Raw genomic sequence first — 23,856 nt, forward strand, 5'->3', positions numbered from 1 at the left:
CTAAGCTAACTCCTTTTCTTACTTTTTTTTCAGCTAAAGCCCAACACTAAAACCAAGTCATCTGTTTTTATTTTCTACACCCTCACCTAATAACCATATTCAACACTCTAGCTTAAACATAAATAACATCCTTCGTAAATAACCTAAGAGTAAACCACGTATTTTAAAAGTGTTAGTATTGTACTCTTACATATGAGAAATTAAATAAGAAAATTTACAAATTATGACTAAATTACAGAAGGTCTAATTGTACAATATTTTCTGTATAAAATTAAACACAGACTATAGCTAATCAAATAAACAACATATTAAATACGTTTTATGTGGTAAGTTCCAACGTTTTAATTAATAATGAAGATTGTAAAATAAATAATATTTTATAATATTGGAAATTGTGCATGAGGGTGAAAGCAAGAAGAAGACAAGATCTAGACCATAGGTCTCAGAGGTGGGTCCCCACTGTTTTGCTCAACACAACAGGGACCGACACTTGTCTTCATCCTAGCCGTACACGCAATTATGCCATTTTCTTTATACATTAATAAAAATTAATTAATATTAACAAAAATGTTATGATTAAACTCTTCTTAATGAGTAATTAGAATTTGGTTAGTAGTGTTGCAGTGTGTTGTTGTGCAAGTGCTGTTTCTCTCAAAGGAAGAAAACAACAAACCAGTATTCATTGATTCGATTCCTTTTCTTTCACTCTGTTTCCTTCGCGAACCATCAACAACAACCCCCCGCGCACGATAGCGTTATCGCTTTCGTTTCGCGGTTGGTAACCGTTTCTCCTTCACCACCGTAACTATTTATCGCTTCCCAACGCCACCAACCTCTCTCAGATTCTCCTTCACTTCCCTACCAAACGGAGAATCGCTCGTCGAATTGCTGCGTATTCACTTCATCCTTCTCTTTTTCAGCTCCGATTTCGTTTTCTTTTCTTTCTCTCTGCATTTTCCGCGCTTTTTCTGCTTGTATGATCTCGATTCACTTCTTCGTTTTATGCTGTTTTTCATGATAGTTTACCGTAAGCTCTGTTCTGCTTCCTTTTTATTTGTTTCTGAGAAAAACAGAGGAACTCGTTTTCTGCTTAGGATCATCAAGTTATTCGTTGTTCTCTGCTGAGTGCTGTGTATTTAAGGTTGAGTGTACGGATAAAGAAGTGAATAAAGTTCAACCCTATACTTTGCAGAGAAGTTGTACATCTAGCGTCAATATAGCTTGTTTTAGGTGATTTTTATGTGAATCGGTCTGGTTTTAGATAGATTGCTGCTGCTACTATTGTTTGTAAGTTTTAACGGTGATAGTTGATGTTTGAATCTGTGTGATGAAGATAAGTTGCTATATAGGTATTGTTGATAAATTTTTGTTGTGAGTGGTTGAATTGAAACTTTTCCAAGTTTTCCTGCTGCAGCTATAGTTTTTTTTTTTTTTTTTTTTTTTTAATTATGGATGCAGGACATGCTTGAAGTTCGATTTAAGCTTAGTTTATGATTTTTCATTTGATATATTAGTTCACGACTTTTTTTTAATACATACGCTTAAAAGTTTTACGTTCTAACTTTTGAGCTACGATTATTTTCAGGAAGCAGACAGGTAAAATATTGGCTAATGTGGGCGGGGCATCATCGTGAAAATTCATCGATGTACAAGCGTACTCCTTCCAGAGATTATTCGAACATGGAAAGTGTGGAAGAAAACTTAGGTATGCACCCTTTATTCAGCCATGGAGTATGTATTTCCAGTTTCTTTTATTTATCTGACATGTATTTATTCCATTTCGTTGTGAAATACCTAACATAAAAAGTAAAAGCCTCTGCAATGCCATCTTTCTAGCCTAATCATTTGAAGATTTCATTATTCAGAAGAATTGGCAGTTCATTTAATCTTGTTAGAAACAATAGCTATGCTGTTCAATTGCCTCTCTTATTGACTATAGATAATTTGCATCTGGAAGCGATTATGAAAATGGCAGTAGAAAACATGGCTTGGGTTTGTGTTATACTGTAAATTGTGTTAGGTCTTCTATCGTGGTGGTTATTAACTATGCTATTTTAATGCTTGATAGATATTTTAGACAATGGATTGGATAAGGGAACCTCAAATCCTTCATGGAAGCTTTCCTTACCTCATGTACTTGTGGCGACCATTTCTTCATTCCTTTTTGGATACCATCTCGGGTTTGTACTTTCTTAGTTTCTCCTTCTTGTTGCACTCTCTTGGATTGTTTGCTTTTTAATCTAGAATCCAATGAAGACTTATATTTTGATGTTTTGCGTTATATTCAGAGTTGTTAATGAACCACTCGAGAGCATTTCTGTAGATCTTGGTTTCCATGGAAATACAATGGCAGAAGGTGACAACGAAGATTCCTAAATCCGTGTTTAATTTCATTGTCTATTGTAAATTTCCCATATTGATTTTTCCCCTCTCAAATGAAGGTCTGGTGGTGAGCATATGTCTTGGTGGTGCCTTGATTGGATGTCTACTGAGTGGTTGGATTGCTGATGGGGTGGGACGACGTAGGACTTTCCAGTTGTGTGCTCTGCCAATGATAATTGGTGCTTCTATGAGGTTACACTTCCCGTACATATAGAATATTGTTTGTTTTATTTTGTTTTTCTCATGGAATAAAGCGAAATTTTCTTTGCCCTTTATTCAACCAATTTGTAGGTTTCAATTGTTTTCTCAAGGTTTATCTGTGGACTACTGTGGAAACATAGAATGGTTTATTACTTCAATTTTTTGTCCTCTAATGTAATAGCATAAATGCACCTCATTGCCATCTTATGGTTTCCATATGTCCTCTTTACCCATTATGATATCTTCATGTTCTTTTTGTTGGTTCTAAAAAAGAGCTCGAGCCTTTTTCATATATTTCACGCATATAATGTCTATAATAATTAAATAACATGGCAGCGCATATCTCCATTTTTATAAATTTCTAGATTACAAGTGGGCAGCAAGAAGATCTTTAGTTTTGATTTAAGGGCCCCATAAGTTTAAATTTCCTTACTATTATTTCACTACAGTCAGTATGCGCATTTCACTTTGGTCAAATGACAGTTTTTTACTTTTATGTTTTCCAATATAAATTCTTAGGACTAATTTCTCATTGGAAAATGGTGCATTTTCAGTGCGGCTACAAACAACTTGTTTGGCATGCTTGTAGGAAGGTTGTTTGTTGGGACTGGCTTGGGACTGGGCCCTCCCATTGCCTCTCTGTACGTGACAGAGGTATGTTGATCACTAAATTGTTGCATCTGTCTCATTGACTAGGCTAAAGGTTAACTTGATTATTCACGTGGTTACTCTCTTAAATGGCAGGTTTCTCCTGCTTTTGTGCGGGGAACCTATGGAGCTTTCATCCAGATTGCAACATGCCTTGGTCTAATGGCAGCTTTATTTATTGGAATCCCTGTCAAAGAAATATCTGGATGGTATCATATGAACTTACTTCATGATGTTACATATTTTTTATTCATGATTTAGAAATTCAACCTGAATATTTTCACACAGGTGGCGGGTTTGTTTTTGGGTATCTACCATTCCAGCTGCTATACTTGCTGCAGCTATGGTCTTCTGTGCGGAGAGTCCACATTGGTTATACAAGGTTGATGCCTAGTCTAATATTATCTCATCTTAGATATTATCTCGTCATATTTGTAACCTACTGTTTCTGTATTTGTTTTGTTTTGAACCCTTGAAGTTTCAATGTTAACGATGCTAACTAATTCTCAATTATTTATTTCCTTCCTATCTAACATTGTCATTTCTTTGCACGTCCTCTCTGTCCCATTTAATAAAAGACTTTAGGAGTGTCGTAGTGGCTAACATTGCCCATGTCTCTTTTTATCCTTGTCAGGCATAGTTTGGAATAACTTTTGTTTCTTATTGCTCAATAGTACAATAAGGAGGATCATTCATATTTCATGTTGTAGATCTTGAAAAGTTCATTCTTACTAGTAATTTTGAGTGTTCATCCCTTGATCCATTTGACTCTTCCATCCTGCACTTGATGCTTGAATATTCCTCTTTGTTGTAATGCAGCAAGGAAGAATTGTTGAAGCAGAAGCTGAGTTTGAGAGACTTCTAGGTGTATCAGAAGCAAAATTTGCTATGTCAGAGTTATCGAAGGTAGATAGAGGAGATGACAACGATTCTGTGAAGTTGTCAGAATTGCTACATGGTCGTCATTCTAAAGGTATGGATTTTCCCGGTTTGTCCCTAGGATCTTCGTAAGAAGATTTGCCATTGTTGTTCTCTTGACACTGGTTTGCTTAGGTTTCCCAAAGTTATTTTTTATTCACGAGTTCGTTTTGCAGTTGTTTTTATTGGATCAACCCTATTTGCTTTACAACAGCTATCTGGTATAAATGCTGTGTTTTATTTCTCTTCCACTGTTTTTAAAAGTGCTGGAGTGCCATCAGACATTGCAAATGTTTGCATAGGAATCGCTAATTTGGCAGGTATTGATATCTTCTGGTAGCCAGGATATTGATCTAAATTATTGGGTTATTGTATTCTCTAATGCTTATCCCCCCGGACTTCCTCAGGATCTATCATTTCAATGGGTTTGATGGATAAGCTTGGAAGGAAGGTTCTACTTTTCTGGAGTTTCTTTGGCATGGTAAATTACTTGTACTTCTTTTATTGTTTATGTGAAGGGTCACATCATGAAAATATGGGACTCATGTGTTACTTATACTGTTTTAAATCCTGACCTGGTGTTTGCGGTGAAGAGAGAGATGCTTGTTTGGAATATGAGCTAGTGCAAGTGCACAGCATTACAAAATTCCTTTTGTTTTGTTTGGGTGTTTGCATTGTTGCTGACTAGAAGATAAAGTTGGCTATTAATCAGGAAGTTGTTTGTTCTGTATTTTTTACTTGTATAGGCAGTTGCAATGATGCTTCAAGCCACGGGAGCAACTTCACTTGTATCGAAAGTGGGAGCTCTGTACTTTTCTGTTGGTGGCATGTTACTGTGAGTATGAAACATGATTATGAATATGGATCTCAATAGATGCATCTATAATGCAAATTATAAATAAAACTAAAATAGCGTTTCTACTTGTGAACTTTTAAGGGAGAATTATTAAGGATATATTCTATTTTAAAAAAAATCACGGCAATAAAACTCATGTAAACAAGTGTAAAGACAATAATATGCTGTGAGAGAAATCACGGTGCTCTGCCTCAATGTTTGGTAATTATCATCTGCCAAATTCGTCGAGAATATGACTGTAAGAGAGCATCCTCTTACTATGCATGTCTTTGTATAAATGACAATTGAGGATGAAATGACGATAAATTGAAACTTCTATGCAGGGTCATTTGGGAAGACACTGCAGTAATATGAACACTTTATACTTCTTTCATGCAGGTTCGTCTTAACATTTGCTCTTGGAGCTGGTCCGGTTCCCAGTCTCCTCCTACCTGAAATCTTTCCTAGTCGAATCAGAGCCAAGGCCATGGCAGTCTGTATGTCAGTGCATTGGGTAATTTTTTTCTGACATTTTCTTTTATATAAAATGGCATCAGTTTGGCAGGTTATGTTCTACGGTTCTTTATTGATTCTACAATGTGACATTTTGGTTGAATCAATTAAATGAGGCCTGCTCAAATTCCCGGCTTCTTTGCAAACTACTGAAACTATTTTCATTATCTGATCTCATAATGACTTAGAACGAAACTCAGTATTCATGGAATCCTTCTCTCATTAGATTAAATGGTCTTGTACAGGTCATAAATTTCTTTGTTGGCCTACTGTTCTTGCGTTTGCTGGAAAAGCTCGGTCCACAGCTGCTTTACTCTATGTTTGCTACCTTTTGCATCATGGCAGTAATTTTTGTTAGACGAAATGTGGTGGAAACCAAAGGAAAGTCACTTCATGAAATTGAGATTGCACTTCTTCCCCAAGATTAGAACTTCGCTCATTGATTTCTACAATTTTGCTTAGTTTCCGCTGAGCAGATTGTTTCATCTATTTTGGTTGACCTTAACAATACAAGGGGAAGCTCAAGGCAGGAACTATGCATACGAAGATTTGAAGTGAAGAGGTTTTAGGTATTATGGGTAGCTGTTATGTAGTAGCCACATAGCGGCTTACGACACCCTTCTGACGTTTTCGTGGCTTGTGATTCTCTGATTTGGCATCCACGTAAAGGAAGACATATGTATGACTTATGTAATATTCATCGCGAGGGATCTATGCACCCCTTTATATCCACACATTTACAGGACTTCAACATGTAATATTTTGTGTCTGTACGTCACATTATTTTTAATTACTTGAATTTTGTCCCATTTTGGATAAAGAATAGTCTAGCATGTGAGTTCTGTCACGCCGTATATCGAGGAAAATGGGCTCAAGATATTTGCACAAGAAATAATTATGAAATTTGCCTAACGATATTGATTTTTGCTAATGGAAAGTTGCCTAAGAGGGTACCAATGAAATTGATGGTTCATTCTTAAAAAAATCTTCCATGTTTGAACCTGCTTTAGAGCTTCTTGTCTGCATTCTCTTTCGTTTGAATAAATTTTTAAAAAGTGCAAAATTCTTATTTTAGCTTTGTATATATATTCAGACAGAATTAGTACAACTTATTTTTACATTTTAAAGTTCATACCTAACATTTTAAAGGACCATTTTTTCGGTAGAATAATTATAGCATAGGATTAAAAAAAGTAGAGTTCGAACCTGACTGCCATCTTCATTTTATCCGTCGACTTTAATTCATCTTAAGCTTAAACGCTGCAGACTCCATAAAATATTGGGGGCTGACTCAACACTAAAAACATACACTTTAATAAATTAATATTTTTTTTTAATTTAAAAATATTATTATATTATTATAAACAGTAAATGTATGTTATTTTATAATAATATAATAATATTTTTAAATTAAAAAATAAAAAATATTAATTTATTAAGATGTGAAATGTATTGTTGAAAGTGTTAATATATCAGCAACGTCTTAACCATTAAGAATAAAAAATCATTTAGTCATGACACGTGGATGCCATTGCTTGATCCATAATTTAGCCCGCTTTTCCCTTCCACTTTTGAATTTAGTTATAAACATGGGAATAAGAAACCTAGTGTGACTGTAACAAAAAACAAAAGACACAAGGGGTTGTAAGGATCTCTTGTCCCTGTCACTTAGCAACATTTTACATCAATCATAACATGGTAAAACAACAATTCTATTATAAGCTTATTTTCTCACTACTTTATCCTTTTCAAAAGAATCCAACTGCGGATTTCACTACTGATATTCAACAAATAAAATACCAATAGAGCACTGGACAAATTCTGGCCCAAGAATGTGATGCCACTAGAATTCATTTTCTATATACTAATATAAAACAGTATTCAAGGTGTATCATATCCTTCCAGTTCAAGAGATTTGTGCAGATACATCAGAATCAGTTGTGGTGATATTCAAAGTTCCAAACTCATCCAAATCAGAATCAGAATTTGGAACAGGAAGTGGTACTTCACTTAGGTACTTGTCTTCAAGTAACTCCATTGCTGTGGCTCTCTTAATTGGATCATAACAAACCAATCTTTTGACCAAGGAAACTTCATCAGGGGTGCAATTGGGCATGCATGCTTCAAGACCACAAGGGCTTTCCACCTTAAAAAAAGAGATGCTTCCATAATCAGGAAGTTTGGAACAGCCAGGCCAAGTTTCCTCATTGATGTTCCCCAAAACACTAACAATTCTGCTAAGCTGGTCTACATCACTTGTTCCAGGAAACAATGGCTTCGATGTTAAGAGTTCAGCAAAAACACACCCCAATGACCAAAGATCAACCTCTAAACCATAGTCTGTGGATCCATACAGTAACTCAGGAGCTCGAAACCAGCGTGTTCCAACACATGATGTGAGACAACCAAGTTCATTCCCTCCCTCCTCCTCAGCTTCGTAGGTAAAAGAGCCTTTGCAGAGTTCATCATCTATGTCACTCGCTGTGCACGTTGCAAGACATGAGGTGTTTCCATCATGGATATTCGCTTCCTTGTCAGTGTCATAAGAGTAGCTCTTGGTTTTCATCTCATCTAAAACTCTGAAATATTCTTCATGACTCAAGCTTCTGTGATCTGGGTTTTCCTGCCCAGTTTGATTTAAGTTCTCTAGTTGGGAAATAGCTTCACGATGTTGTTGGAGTGACCTTTCACTATTTGAAACATCATCATCTTCCTGGGGACCATCGAATCCAGACTCCACAAGTATCCTTGCCTGAAAAAGTAGTCAAACTAAACATTCACATATCAGCAGACAAACACAAAAAGAAAATGGTAAAATGTGTTTTAAAGCTCTCAACACTTGGAAAAAATTGATTTTAGTCCCTACATTTTAAAAATATGATGACTTTAGTCTTGTGTTTTCTGAAATGTGATGGATTTTATCCCTACATTTCAAAAACAATCAATGACTTAGACATTGTATTTTCTGAAATATGGTAGATTTCGTCCATGGATAACTCAATAACAGAACTTCAGAAATATAAGGATGAAACCATTGTTTTTTAAATATACAAACTAACACTAATTTTAAACAGATCTTGGTTGACCATAAACAAGTTATTTATATAAAAAAAAACTGATTCAGATTTACCTATTGACTAGTCAATCCAAGGATTCATTCTCCACTATAAAAAGACCAAACAAATTCACACACCAAACTCAACCCCCCAGAAAAAAAAAACCTTTCACTCACAGATTGTCATGCATAGTAAGATGCAAGTTTGTTGATTCTTATCAGAAGTATCACAGAAGTCATATATAAGATGGTTTTTATTGCTCAACAAATCATAAAAATTAACCTCTATTCCATTTCCCCCGATCCAAATTCAAATAATTCTTTAGACAGAGAAGAGAATCACCCACTAAAGATTTCAGCAGCAAAACAAAAATTATCAATATTGGCAACCATGGTAGAAGCTAGTGCCACAGAAATATGATCGATCACCATGATCATAGATTAACCCAAACCACATCACATAATCAAATAAAAAAAGAGAAGAAGAAAAAAAAGTCACGTAATAATCAAGTAGCCAACACACTCTCGTTAAACAAAGAACCCAAAAACCAGATTAAAACGAAGTTGAAAACTTTATCCTTAAACCTGTCCAAAATCTGCTAACTTGAGCACCCCATCATCGGAAACCAGAAAATTCGCGGGCTTTAAGTCTCTATGCACGATCATATTCCGGTGGCACTCATCCACAGCACTCAGAGCCTGCAACATCCACCTCTTGACCTCACCGACGCCGACACCACCTTCTCCGATCACGGCGGCGAGGTCGGTTCCGAGAAACTCGAGCACGAGAACCGCGTCCTCGTCCTCGCGCCAGAAGAACTCGTGAAGAACGACCACGTTTTGGGACCCTTGCAGGACCCGCAGAGCTTCGATTTCGCGAGACGCCGAGTGGGAATCGTGCACCTCCTTCAGCGCCACCGCCGCACCGTCCGAGCGGCGCCGCCCGTCGTACACGTCGGCGTAGGCACCCGATCCGACCCAACCAATAACCTCGTACTTGGCAGTTATTTCGGAGCGCGTGTGGATGCCCCAACTCTTGGTCGGAGGATCCATCAGTGTTCAACGCAAAAAGTTCCAAAATTTGAGTTTGTGAATTGTGAAGAACGAAGAAACTGTGTTGAAGATGGTTATGGTCTTCGTGTCTCAGTGTTTCACTCTCTTTTTTTTTTCACAGTTTTTGTTTCTGTTTTTTTCAAAGAGAAAATTTCTATGTTTTTGTACTTGAAAAAATGTTTCTTTTACGTTAGGGACTGTTTGGTTTAATACTTTGATGTGCGTTTACCAAAACAACAACAAAAATAGTAACCAAACACTTTTTTCAGTTTCTTTTTGCGTTATGAAAACTCAATTAAGTATGTTTTTCATTTGTGTAATGTATTCTCTATAAATATTTTCTTACAGTTTTGGTTTATATAAAATTTTGTGTTACAATTTTAGTTTTTGATAATTATTATTTAATATCTTGTAATATTGGAAAGTTTTTATAAGATATTTATATTAGTTTTTACTAGACAAAGAGTATGACATTTTTTTTAATAATTTAATTACTACTTGATTTTTTTAATTGGTCTTACTTTTCAACGAGTCTTTTTCATGATTTATAAGTATTTCTTTAATTTAAAAAACATAAAGTATTTCTTTAATTTAAAAAACATAAAGTATTTCTTTAATTTAGAGTTGACTTATATTAAATCATAAAATAAATTTTATGAAAATCATAATTATCAGAAAAAATATGGTTAGTGTAAAAATTTGACACTATTACTTTAGTATTATAAACATATTTAATTTTTATTTAATTTAAAAATTTAATGTCTATTTATGGTTAGTGGAAGAATTTCATACTATTATTCAACTAAAAAAATAGTATGATTATTGTGTGAGTAATAAACTTATCATACATAATTATTTGTGATAATCTAGTAATAAAAACTAGCTGATACACTATTTACTAATAATTTAAGGAAATAACATGTTTTTTACGTCATAAATAAATTGATTGTGATACTTATTATTATATTTTATTGTACTATCATCAACAATAAATAATTTTAATATGCATCATAATTAAACCATAAAAAGTTATAATATTAGAAATATTACTGATTACATAAAAAAAAGTAGCTGAAACATGCTATTCTATTAAATAATTGATGCAAACTATTTATTAATAGTTGACTTGTGATTGGTGAGTAAATGTCAAAGATACACTATTTCGAGTTTTTTCCAATTGGAATAAATTAGTTGAAATAAAATTGTTTCAATTAATTAATAGTATTGAACTAAAATTATAATAAATATATAATCGTGCAAAAAAATTGAAGATTTTTTTATTATCTGTGATACTTTTATCAAACTCAAGTAAATTTATTTTCTCTGTCAAATTTACTTTTATTATCTTTGATAAAAAAAAATCAGATATTTAACACGATCATATATAAAGAAAAAAATTATAATGTTTAGAAACTATGCCTTTTTGTTCTTTCACCGTTTTTTCGACGTTTTTCTGTGAACTTTTTTTTTTTTGTAGTTCACGTGTATTCTCTTGTAGAATAAATGTGAAAACATTTTCTCTTTAACATAATTATTGTTACGAATCCATCGTCTTCAACACTAAAAATATTGAGAAATCTGTGATGAAAACTCACTTTCAAATCCCTTTCTCCGTTTTTGAATCCACGCACAAGTGATGTGACAAGGTTATGCAGCAAACACGTCCAATTTTTTGTTAGAAAAAGGTTCCTAGCAAGGAAGCATATTATTCAACTGAATAATTATTAATATTATGAAATGTTTCAATGAGATCTCTAACATACCTTTTCCTTGAGATTACCAACTCGTGAATGAAAATATATATTGTACCTATTAGGGAGATGTGACCTAAAGAACTATTGAAGTTTTCGTTTTCTTTTTTCGGTTGGGCAGGTTGCTAGGGTTTCGCTGGGATCCTTCTCGCTTCCGTGTTTCTCCTTCGACTCTCAGTCTCGGTGAATGCCAATTGGGAGAGATACCTGTGGAAAACACTTCGATGTTAAAGTCAGTAAAGCGGGTGATCGGCACTCGAGTAGGTGCACAGTAATAAATGATAGTTTATTATAGTGGAAAAGGGTTGCATTACCTAATTCTTAATGATAGTTTAGCTTCACTAACCTTGGTTTGAGCGTTAATGGTTATATGTGTTGGTCGGCCTGGCCGTGCGTGGTGTCTCGACAAGCTTAGTCAGGTAGACCGAGTGACGTCGGCGTGTATCTCGATCAGGGAGATCAAGCCACGTCAGCGTGTCGGTCGGTCGATCATACTGATACATATATTATAGGTGATCTGATAACGATTCTAATAACATATTAAAAATGAATTTTAAACCTGATTCAACCTTATAAAATAGGTTTATAAGCAAATAAGTAAGATTTACCTCCACTTTTATAACATATTATAAAATGTTCTGGATCTTCAATAATAATGGATAAAAGATTATTTGTTTTTTTGGTAGATTTTCCTCATATTTGAAATCCAAAAAAGGTTTCACAATACGTGGCTTTAGTGGCCTGAGGAAAAGGAATTGTGCAGCACTTTATCATGTTTCTTCTTAAGGACTAATTCCCAGTGCAGGAAGCTACTTTTGATAAATTTCACACATTCCATTTACAGAACTGTGTTTCAACATGTACTACTTAGAAACAGTACCCTGCTTTAAATACCTCTACAATTGTCCCAATACTTCACAATTTCGTCCTAGAATTTGTAATATGAAAAAAGGAAAAACTAAATTCAGTCTTACAAGTGTAAGTGTTTATGATTATATACTGTTCATGAACTATGCTTGTACGTGTAGGTATACGGTATCGATGGACCGATGAAAGTTTAGACGTATTTATTAAAGTATGTATTCATGATAATTAACTGTACGAAAATTAGGTAATGTGAATGTTAATAGTGTCGCATGCCTTAATCAAGGTGTATCAGAGAAATGATCCATCAAATACTATAAATAGTTACTTCATTTAAGAAAAATGTACGTAGTTATTACAATATTTATTACACTCAAATACTAAATACTTATTTTAAAAAATCTTTTTCAAATATCATTAACCAAGAGTCGAAACCTAACTATTGAAGGAAAAAGATAAGAAAAACCAAAGAAGAACAAGAGAGACTATATATATTGTAATCCCAAAATGACATGCGCGTGGTGATTTTTTTCTTTCTTTCTGGTTATTTGAACCTTTTATTTAGTAAAATACTGCAATAAAGGCAAAGATTGAGAGCATCGATTCCAAGATTAACGATGGCATGAGAAAATAGATTGTTCTGTGAAACATGCTTTGATGTTCCATCATCCATTATTGCTCACAAAAGAGGTGACATGATTAGAAATCACAAACTACTTTTAACTGTATGGAGAAGACATGAACCTAAAGTCTCAAATCTCTAAACTCTATCTTTGACTACCAAAACAATATCATATACTTTTCTTCATATGCTTTTTGAATGAAAAAAAATTGCACACTGTTTACAAACTCTAATGTATCTTTGACCATTTGTTTAAAAAATAGAACTTAAAACAGTATCACAACAGTACAAACTAAAAACTTTGTTGTATGAAAATAGGTCTAATTTGAATAAACTTACTTTTGCTACTCATACTCTAATAGTGTGTTTAGTTCTAAAGAAGCTATCTGTTCTACTTTCCAAGTTCTTTTAGCAAATTGATATGGTTTTTCACAGTTCACTTTTTGGTCTCAGCTAGTTTACTGATTTTGGTGTTTCCTTCTATAATACCCTTGTGTTACTAAAACCATGCATGAATAATCTGTCTTTTCACAATGAGGTCCCCACTTTGTTATTTATGATACAACAACATCAGTGTGATGAGGTTGAGTGGGGTCCTTTGGAACTTGTTGGCACATGAGACATAACTCCCTGAAGGTGCAACAGGTCCTACAACAATGAAGACAAGTGGTCACATGGGCTCCTCGAAGAGGTAAAACCAACCACAAGTGTTTGCCAAAAGCTCACCCTTTCTGCCACCCTTTCAAACTCACCAAAAAGGACCAGTGACTTTAAAAAGTAAAACATAGGGTTTGCAGGCTGCAGGAGATTCAACAGGGACACATACTCCTTCATTGACTGTCTCATTTCTCATTTATAATTCTCCTAACCAAAAGTACCAAACTACTGCAACCATAATTGCACTCAGATTCAATACTCATAACCAACACATGAAATGCAGTGCAAACTCAGAAAAAGTCATAAGTGGATGGATGTCTTTTTTATTCTAATGCAAAAGGCCAAGGAATAAAAACTTGTTCTGCATAGTTTTCTAGGAACTCATTATATCATTATATATCCTCTGAAAAGTTTTATAGGGGCATGGAGCAATTCAAGGAAAAAACAAAGGTACCCTTATGATCTGGTAAAGGTAATATATAATGATAAATAAATACATTACATGCCTAAGTAACAACTGAGAGAATGAAAAATTCCCTTCAGTGTCTAAATAGGGTCTTGTAAAGAGGAAATAACTAGATATTACTATCTTACATCAGTTACAATGCAAGCATAAGGGTACATTTAGAAATTGTGATCATTTGTCAGGGTTTCCACACTTAGATCTTGAAGCTTTTGCAAAATAACATCCATGTCAAAAGTGACGGTGTAATCAATGTGTGTTAAGCAGCACAGCCTCCACACACAATACTTCTGTCAGACAGTAAAAAAAAATATATGTTAACATATAGTCAAACGCAAGAATGATAGGAATTTGCAAGCAAAATAATAACATTACACTTTATGATAAGTTATGTGCTTAAGATCATTCTCTCTGAAGCTTGAGTAGTGATCTAAGGTCAAGGGCATTTGAATGCTCCTTCAGAGAGAATGATCTTAATCCCTCTTTAATGCTCCTTCAGAGCCATCTCTTTTTTAGCAGTATTTTTCTTTTCTTTCCTTTTTGGGGTATCAAAGCCTATTTAACTTCGTCCAATCATCACAATATTTCACTGCATAAGAAGCAACATCGCCTAGTCTAGCAATTTCGTTTCTTCATCAGGAAGGTCTCTTAAATTTACACACTATCATATCATGGATTCCATCCACCAAATGCTTTGCAGAGATCAATGGTTTTAAGTATGCTTCAAAAGAATGGGAGCAAGGGACTTACACAAACGAGCAACCAGACCTTCTATGCCTTTTCTTCCTAGCCATTTCTTTCCTCCTTGGAGGTTGCAGAACAACCTTAATTGCAGTATCAAACACTGCTTTGACATTCTAAATCACGCAAAATCCAGCAATAAGTTTAAATACAAATAAACCATCGTCCATCTAAAGTTTATTCACACTTTTAACAATAAATTTTAAAAGTCATAGCAACAATGATATCTGATAGTGCATAAAAATTAAACTAATTGAGCTCAAACCCACTACCTGTTGAGTCTTGGAACTGCACTCAATGTAAGCTGCTGCACCTATTTGTTTCCTCAGTTCTTCCCCCTATTAGCAATGTACCATGATTGATAAATGGTATCATTTTCTTTACTTATAAACATAATACATAAATTGCTTCATACTTATTAAATAAAATAAAATGAAGGAAGCAAATTAAAAATGTAAACCTCAGCAGATGTTATGACATTAGATCCCATGTGATCAGCCAAATAACCTCGGTCTTCACGAAGATCTAAAACCAATAATTCAGGACGTTATGCCATTAACTTCTTCCCTCTAAAATTAACGTAAAAAGTTACAAAATTTTGCTGTGCTGTTGCTTACCTAACTTTGTGCCAACAAGAACAATTGGAACATTAGGTGCAAATCTACGCAGTTCTGGCATCCACTGAAAAAGAAAAGAAGGAATGCAGATATGAATAACTACTGCGTTATGGAGGCATAAATGCAAAAGTTTAAGTGCACATAAATGCTCTGTTGAAAACTGTCCATTATTGATCACTCCTAATAGGCTAATACAATGAAAACTTGCATGTTCTATAGTAGTAAAGCCACATAGAGGCCTAAACAACAACCTAACAGCTACAGACTTAGGCTTTGTTGGAATATGGGTCTAAAAAACATCATCTTAAGAAAAAAAAATTCTCATTAAAAACATTTTTTAAAATTTCTTTGAAGTAAACAATAGGAGTAGTTATGAACTATAAAATAACTTTTTATTAATTCAGTTGCTATATTGCCTGTTTAGATTTTTTTTTGGATCAGATTGAACCTGTTTGTTCCACTGTCTCTCTCCATCCTTCCTGTTTCTAGCTTTCCTCTTTAATTTTCTATAGTGATTTTCTTTTCCCTCTCTTTATGTAGCCATCAATAGAAAAATGTCAAGAAAGACATGCAAATATCAATCAAAGATCCGAGAGTGAACATAAACCAATGATCATTGGAGCTCCTTTCAGTCAATCACTCTCATTATTCAACTTGATTTCTCTGTCCTGAGATCTTATTTGCATGTTAAGCCTATTGATATATGCGGTACACTTTCATTATTGTTTTAAATAGGTGCTTCTAAAATCTCAAAAATTGAGTTGCACACTTTAACTTTTGGAAAGGGGTACCACACAACTATTGCAAACGACATTTTTCAAAAACGAAAATGTTTAAAGGAAGGACACAGTACAATAGAAAATGTTTCCCTTCATTTGGGTTTTATGTACACTCCCAGAGAAAAAATATTTTCAAATTTTCATCATAAACTTTCTTCTTTAATTTCTGTTTTCCTTTCATCCCATCTTATCCCCTTATCCATAGGAAGCCTGAAGGAAAATACTCATTTTCTGCAAAGTTGAATTCAAAACTAGAGAGAAGAAGTAACATGCAAAGCAAGAGAAAGAAAAGATATTTAAGAACCTTCTTGAGAACATTTTCATAGCTTGCTCTGCTAATAAGTGAGAAGGCTAAGACAAAAATGTCAGCTCCTCTGTAGCTCAGTGGCCTCAACCTGCTATAGTCTTCCTGGCCTTTAAAACAGTGAAAAAATGTATCCAAAGTTAAGGGATGGTGAACAATCAAAACACAGTTTCTGGACCATGAAAGCTCAAGAGGAAAGCTCCTAGTACCTGCTGTGTCCCATAGCCCCAAATTGACAATACTTCCATCCACAGCCACATTGGCACTAAAATTATCAAATACTGTCGGTATGTAATCCTGCAACCCAAAAAGATAAAAGAGAAAAAAAAATAGTGAGCTAGATGATAAAAAGTGAAGGGTTTCCTCACCACCATTTGAATCTTAGACAAATGAAACAAGGATAGTGAAACACAACAACACACTGAAACAAGAGCCCAAACGCCAATACAGCGTGAGTTTGAATAGAAAGCACCTTTCAGATGAAACACCTCCAAAGTTAAAAAATGGTAAAAGAACAAGAGATCCTAATGGATAAAAGAAGCATCTTTGATGGAGGGGTCTGAGTTTTCTTAATGGACTTACTGTGGGGAACTTGTTGCTGGTGTAGCAAATGAGCATGCAGGTTTTCCCAACAGCTCCATCTCCAACGGTGACACATTTAATGAACTTTGAAGCATTCATCATATGAACACTGTTAACCAAACTGAGGTTAAGCTGCAACAGACCAAGACAGAAAAGACCCCTCAAAAGTTGTTGAGTTTGAAGCTAAGAAAGTGTGGTCTCTCTGTTCACATTAAAGGGTGTGTGAGATGAGATAGATAAATAGGTGGTAGAGAGAAAAGAAAAGAGCCTCTTATACTTTCAAGAAACAAGAAATATAAAAGTAGTGAGAGAGAAAAAGAAATGAGCTGCAATGCATATATACTAATAGTTTAGTCTAGTTTAGTCAAATGGTGCTGTGTTCGTTGTTGCTGCTGCACTTTTTCGTCCCACTCAATAAATTTCAAATCCAACAGAAATTTTTTTGAATTACACAAATGGGGCCCTCTATCAAACGGTACCTATGCATGCTCAGCTAAACTAAACCTCTCTTCATTTCTTGGTTTCCAACCACATCTCATTACTCACTGATTACTGCTCATTACTTCCTCCACCATACAATACTTACTGCAGCAAGTTCAAATCACTGTTTCCACATTCCAACTCTATTCTGGCTCTGCTAACAATCATATAGCAAATAATTTCAATATCATGAAAATTCTTCTTTTTTGCATAAATATTCCTTTTTTCTTCTACCCCTAATCCGTTTTCTCCAAGAAAAAACTGTTGTTATTACAAAACTAACAATTCACACAGTAAAAAAAATGAGTAGTATTAAATTGGTGTACTGTTTTCTCGGCAATCTCGCTTTTGACCCATAATTACTTGGAGAAGAAGAATTCCAATTTTGAGACATGAATAAAGTTGTTCTGTGCAGTAGTGACAGAACACAAACGACGAACAAAACGCACACATGTCAATACTTGTCCATTTATTTATCAAACACCAATTTTGTATAGATAATTTGTTTGCACTTATTTCGGTGCATTAACCATTAATCTAGCCCTTAATCTGAATTTGGTGAAGAAAATGACGATGATGTTAAACAACAACAATAATTAAAGGAAAAAAAAAAACTCGCATCCCGACAGATTCAAATTTATTGAACCGTTTGAAGTTGTTGTTTTGTCCCAATCTCAAACACAACAGATAATAAATTAAAATGCATCATATACTTCACCATGAGAGAAAGAGACATATTCTTTGTGAAAATGTTCATTATTATGAAAAATGTTATTTTAAAAATCATTAGTTTACAATGAAATTTTAAATTGTTTCATCTGGTACATTTTGTAACATTACAATGGAATTTTAAAATTGTTTCATCTATATTTTAGTGATAAAAAAAATTATTTCTCTTTCTATTTATAATGTAGTGTAAAGTGATGAGAATAATAAATAATGAAAGGAGTTAGTGTATTTTGAAAATTTTAAAAAGTGTTGATATGTTGATAATTTTATATCATTTTATACTCGAAAGATAAATAATTCAAAAAATAAATAATTTTTTAGTAAAATAAAATAATTTAAATTTTTTATTAATCAAATTACAATTATAAATTGATGTCATATATCTTTTAAATTGGGAGTTGTGAAATTAATATTTTTCACAATCTAACATGGTAATTTATTTTAAAAATTTAATACACACTCAAAATAATGCCATTAGTTTCTTAAAATTACACAGTGCCTAAAGTATAAAAAAACAAATTTCTTATATTTTTAAATTCACTCAACACAAATCTTAAGAAGATCCTACTAAGGGATAGTTTTTCTTGAAGCACAAGCCTTTGAATTCTTTATTTAGAATTGTGGCCTAAAAGTTTATTTAATAAGATGACAATTTTTTTTTATTAAACTTATGACGTAACACGTGAACTTGTTTATAAAATATAACTTTGTAGGGACGATTAACATTGTTAAAAAAAAACTATTCCCCATTGGGTTGAACAACATATGCAGCAAATAAAATATTTTAACTTTTTATTTATAATTGTTGTTGGAAGAAGGTACATCTTTTGATTTTTTTTCTTCAGTATACCTTTTTTATTAAAATAAAAAATAATATTTATTCATGTTACTCGTGATGATGCTGAAAACACATTTAGAACAGTCATAATAAATAGCAATTAAAGCAGTTACACAAACTTTCTGAGAATCCGAGATACGTTTCACCAAATTTGGTAACAATTTGAGAGATCAAGAAACTTCTCTAAAAATAACCAAACAATTATATACGATGGTTTATGTCCATTACAATGTTCTATTCTCTAAAAATAAGCTAATAATAATATGACACATATTCAGTCCATTATAGTGGTCAATGACTAAATATCATAAACAAACATTCTGCAAAGGTGTAAGGTACTTTTTTATTCACTTTTCAACATACAGATACTTATTTGATCGTCGAAATACTTTTTGTAAGTCAACTCCAATTGAGCACCAGCAAATCGAAGAAGGAGACTTGGAGTGATAAATTGCAAGAGAACGATCTAACAACACGTCAACAATTATACAATCAATTTCAAGTACTATCTAGATTCACTTTACGTATAAAAATACAAGTTATTTATTATTACGTCGAAAATCTGATTTTTTTTTTTGAAAAAACAACTAATGAATTTCAACTGATTTTGTGATACTGATATCGTTATTTTATGTTGTGAATTCGACTGCCATATATTAAATTCTCAACATGAACAATGAATAGGACAGATAATATTCTCACATGTTCATCTTGTAATTTCCTTTCCAATAAGTTTTAGTTTATATATAAAAAAAAAATGTGATAGTTAACTGAATTAATGTCTGCAAGTTGTTGCTTATTTAATAAATTTATGTTTTCATAAAAAAAATAAATTAAGGAGAGATTTGAGAAGAACATTAAATATTTTCACTATTCACTTGATAGAGAATTAAGAGAAAGAAGAATTAAAATTCGTGGACTCTACCATATTTTATTTTATTCCTCGTCTTTCATAATTTTGTGTAGAAAAGAAACATTATGTCTTCTTAGGTTAATTGTTTTTATTTATTATTCTTTATTTTATTTAATTTTTTATCTCAATAAAATGTAATCACAATTTTTTATTTATTTTAAAGATGTCGTAATGTAACCATAGTTCAATCGAATTCTTTAATATTTTTTTTAAGACGCAACATTATAAAGTTTCAAAATTGGTAAGTGTATGTTGGTTAATGTCTCTTTTACTTTGCACCTCTAGTGTTAACATGTTCCAACTTTTCTGAAAATTTCATTAAAAATATAATAGTTTTTCATGCTCAACATTTGAATCGTAAAGAGCTTAGTGAATATCAAGTACTAAATTTCATTAAGGAAGACGGGTGCCATGAAATTAGTGATGATTTTTTCAGGGAAATGGTGTAATGGTACAATTTAGATTATAAATTACGAATTTAAATAATAAAAATTATTATAGAATTGAATTAAGATGAAACCACTTTAAATATAAAAGTAAGATGTGACACATGTGATTTGAATTTCATATGAAGTCAACGTAAAAGTTGTGTTACTCTATCACGATTTCAGTATAAAAGTCCTACACAGACTTCAATACTCTATCACGATTTTAGCATAAAAGTCATACACAGACTTTAATTTCACATCAAGTCAACATGAAAGTTGTGTTACTCTATCACGATTTCAACACAAAAGTCGTACACAAACTTCAATTATTTTTTGAATTTAGCAAACTAAATCATTTATTGGTGACACAACTTCAATTATTTATTTATTTTACCTTGATTTCGTTCATGCATTTAATTTGATTTTTTTTTGAAAATTAAAAAATTCATATTTGATGTGCAACATATTATGCTTTAATATATCTAATTAATACAAGAAAATACTAAAAAAATTAGAAAACACAAAAAAAGGAAGATTTTTTTCACAAATGTAAGTATGTATGTGAACTAAAGCATAAAGTACCTCAAAAATACTTGAAAATAGTAAAAAATAAAACAATAAACTGATAAACCCTAAATGAGTGATTTTTGGAAATTTGGGTGAGCCCAATCCCCTTTTCCTTTATTTCAGTCAACTTTTATTTTGAACACTTCTTAATTCAACCTCTATAAAATTATATCCATTTAAAGCTTTTTTCTATTAATTTTTGACCATTCAAAATCTAACTTCTCTCTCAAATATTAACTAGATGAAGTTATCACAGAAAAATGGATCAAGAATAACCTTCTACCTAATTTTAATGAATTTGACAAGATTGACTCATTGAAGTAAATTCGTACATGACTTAAAAATTCACTCCACAAAAATATAATGACTTAGAAATTCACTGTACAAAAATATAAATGAAATCGTGTATGAGTGATATAACTGATGTCTCAAGACTTTTTCACATGGACACGATTTAAAAATGAAGTTGTGTGAGTATGACACATTTTTTTTCTTTTTTATGTAAAGTTGTTCTACCTGGATGAACTTGCCCGTGCAAAACATGTTACTCAAGAGTGGTAATAATTACTAGATAAAAGAGGAAAGAAGTGAAAATTGCAAGACAGAAAGAAGTTGAACATGTTACTTCTGTGAATATTTTTTTTAACTCCAAAACACTTCAAACTAGTAAGCTTATTTATTTCCATAACATGCACCACATCATACCCTTCTGAAAGCACACAACACCATTACACCTATGAAAATGTTTCAAAGTTTGAGCATCAAAAGAGTCACAAACATTGGGGACATCAAAGAACCAACACAGCTATGAGGAAGTATTGAAGGGTTTTTTTAAAGAGCCTTGATGATCTCTTCAGCACTGGAGACAGTGAACTCTCCTCCACTTTCAACATTGGCAACCTTCACCTTGAGGTCTTCCACCAGAAGAGCAAACCTCCTTGATCGAACACCAAGCCCCTTCTCTGTGAGGTCAAGCTCAAGCCCAAGAGCGTTGGTGTATTTGGCAGCACCATCAGCAAGGAACTTCACATGCTTGTTCTCTGGGAAAGTTTTGGCCCATGAGTTCATCACAAAGGGGTCATTCACTACAAAATCAAAGAACACTTCAATTAGCCACTTCACAAAATATCTATCTTCAACACTTTGGTTACTTTACTTGCATCATGGGCACATTTTAATTTAGATCATAATATATAGGCTTGTAACTAGCCAAGTCCCTGTGATAAACTGTTCTACAATTCAATCTATAAATCTGAGCACCAAGATAAGGAGAGTAAATAACCAAGGTCATTTATTCATCATAGCTGCAAATCAAACAATTTCAATATCAAAATCATTGTATGCACGCTTTTCCAGTTTTAAGGATGATGAAAACAAATCAACAATCACTTATTTGGATTTAGGAAATCCATTTCTAGAAAGAAACCTGGTATTGAAGTCTTTTGGGCTCAAGAAGTGCAATGCAATGGTGAATTTCAACTTTCTAGACAAGTAACTTGGAAGTTTAGAACAAATCATGCAACACTAAGAATTGGGGAGAATTTTCAAACGCAAGTCAATACATACTACAGTACACAAATCCATCACTATCAATTGATTGAACAATTAACCATCCCAACTCAAATTAACCAATCAGCAACCCTTTCATATTCTCATGCCAACACTAATCTTGAATTGCACATTAAAGTAGTAAAAAAAGCACAATTACATGCATGCACATATGTGGAAGGGAAATCGTGATATATTTGTACTTAAACACTTACCACTGATACAGATTACTTCATCCACACCCTTTCCTTTCAGCTCTTCTGCTCTCTCAATGAAGCCGGGCACGTGCTTCAAGCTGTTGCAAAGTCAGAGATCAAGAACAAAATCTTCAAATACCACCATCTCTACTTTATGAACCAAAAACCTACCAACAATGGAAACAACAAAACACCCTCCAAAATTGGGGATCGAACCCCAAATCCAACAACATATCCTCCAATACCCAATTCATCGTATCACTCCCACGATTTTTCTCTCTCTAGGAAAACAGATATTTGTGTTGTTGCAATGTTAACACTAGACATCGACAAATTTTACTCAAAAGAGGAATTTTACACTGAAATAAAAATTGGATGAGAAAAAAGAAGATTACTTTGAGTACCCCAGTTGCAAATTAACTCGAATCAATGATAAAACACTTCACATTTCCTTAAAAATACTGAAACTTTGGGGGTTAAAAAGGTGAATCTGGGGTACCCACGAAGGTATTTCCGTTTATTTCAACGTTTATGATCCAAATATGAAGATTGGAATTAAGAAAGAGAAAAGGGTAAGTGAGGACCTGCATGTAGGAGTGAAGGCACCGGGAACACCAAAGATGATAACTTTCTTGCCGGCGGCAAGAGAGTGAATGGAAACAGTTTGGGGTTTGTTTTCATCATCCAGATAAGCCAAAATGCCGTCTGGAATAGCATCTCCCACAGCAATTGGAGCCATTTTCACAAAGATGATGTATGAATTTGTGTTGTGTTATTTTTCTTTCACAAACTGTATAAATATATATAGCAGAAATCAAAAGAACTTCAAATGTGGAAGATTCTAGAAGAGAGGAGGCTCAGTGGAGTTACTAGTGGTTGTATAAAAAAGTAGTTTTTTTTTTAAAAATAAAATAAATGTTGATGATTGCAAATTGACCAATTTATTTATTCAAATATTTTTTTGGTGAATTTATTTATTCAAATATACTAGTTTATGATGCACATTGACTCCAATTTTTTTTATATTTAAATTATATAGGTTATTAAATTTAACATTTTTAAAACAATCAGATAATTTTTTAATTAATAATGAATTTAATAATTAATATATTCAATATAATTTTTAAAAATGGTATTAAAAAAACTGGATAATTTATGAATTATTAATGCA

The 23,856-nt window shown here is 33.1% G+C and overlaps 4 protein-coding genes across 9 annotated transcripts; 1 reads left to right on the forward strand and 3 right to left on the reverse strand.

The window, feature by feature from the left end:
- The first annotated feature begins 768 nt into the window (after positions 1 to 768).
- LOC137838093 (putative plastidic glucose transporter 2) lies at positions 769 to 6,317 on the forward strand. Of its 5 annotated transcripts, none has more exons than XR_016520376.1 (14): positions 769 to 974; positions 1,586 to 1,705; positions 2,069 to 2,180; positions 2,289 to 2,356; positions 2,442 to 2,574; positions 3,138 to 3,237; positions 3,328 to 3,440; positions 3,520 to 3,613; positions 4,051 to 4,204; positions 4,414 to 4,469; positions 4,557 to 4,630; positions 4,896 to 4,984; positions 5,384 to 5,498; positions 5,743 to 6,317. XR_016520376.1 is itself a non-coding variant. In XM_068647322.2 (14 exons), exons 2-14 carry the CDS (start codon positions 1,612 to 1,614, stop codon positions 5,923 to 5,925), a joined length of 1,473 nt encoding a protein of 490 aa, XP_068503423.2. In that variant the 5' UTR covers positions 769 to 974; positions 1,586 to 1,611; the 3' UTR covers positions 5,926 to 6,317. The 5 variants fall into 5 exon arrangements, 2 of the variants coding, with proteins under 2 accessions (XP_068503423.2, XP_068503422.2); XR_011085548.2 differs by having other exon boundaries at positions 769 to 892; positions 4,326 to 4,469; positions 5,329 to 5,498; XR_016520375.1 differs by having other exon boundaries at positions 769 to 892.
- Positions 6,318 to 7,188: 871 nt separating this feature from the next.
- On the reverse strand, positions 7,189 to 9,792 carry LOC137838095 (cyclin-dependent kinase F-1). Its single transcript, XM_068647324.2, has 2 exons — positions 9,138 to 9,792; positions 7,189 to 8,249 (listed from the first exon to the last, which is right to left on the reverse strand). The coding sequence occupies exons 1-2, from the start codon at positions 9,603 to 9,605 to the stop codon at positions 7,404 to 7,406; spliced, it is 1,314 nt and encodes a 437-aa protein (XP_068503425.1). The 5' UTR covers positions 9,606 to 9,792; the 3' UTR covers positions 7,189 to 7,403.
- A 4,171-nt stretch (positions 9,793 to 13,963) lies between these two features.
- ROP9 (RHO-related protein from plants 9) lies at positions 13,964 to 17,371 on the reverse strand. Of its 2 annotated transcripts, none has more exons than XM_068647325.2 (8): positions 16,986 to 17,371; positions 16,613 to 16,700; positions 16,404 to 16,513; positions 15,321 to 15,384; positions 15,164 to 15,228; positions 14,976 to 15,041; positions 14,713 to 14,819; positions 13,964 to 14,252 (listed from the first exon to the last, which is right to left on the reverse strand). In XM_068647325.2, the coding sequence occupies exons 1-8, from the start codon at positions 17,085 to 17,087 to the stop codon at positions 14,222 to 14,224; spliced, it is 633 nt and encodes a 210-aa protein (XP_068503426.1). In that variant the 5' UTR covers positions 17,088 to 17,371; the 3' UTR covers positions 13,964 to 14,221. The 2 variants fall into 2 exon arrangements, with proteins under 2 accessions (XP_068503426.1, XP_068503427.1); XM_068647326.2 differs by having other exon boundaries at positions 13,964 to 14,249; positions 16,986 to 17,294.
- Positions 17,372 to 21,534: 4,163 nt separating this feature from the next.
- LOC137838098 (peroxiredoxin-2B) lies at positions 21,535 to 23,605 on the reverse strand. The gene is made up of 3 exons (XM_068647327.2): positions 23,270 to 23,605; positions 22,704 to 22,783; positions 21,535 to 22,025 (listed from the first exon to the last, which is right to left on the reverse strand). The coding sequence occupies exons 1-3, from the start codon at positions 23,422 to 23,424 to the stop codon at positions 21,772 to 21,774; spliced, it is 489 nt and encodes a 162-aa protein (XP_068503428.1). The 5' UTR covers positions 23,425 to 23,605; the 3' UTR covers positions 21,535 to 21,771.
- Between the last annotated feature and the right edge of the window lie 251 nt (positions 23,606 to 23,856).

The sequence above is a fragment of the Phaseolus vulgaris genome, chromosome 4 (assembly GCF_051622355.1).
Source record: "Phaseolus vulgaris cultivar YP4 chromosome 4, ASM5162235v1, whole genome shotgun sequence".
NCBI classification, from domain to species: Eukaryota; Viridiplantae; Streptophyta; class Magnoliopsida; order Fabales; family Fabaceae; genus Phaseolus; species Phaseolus vulgaris.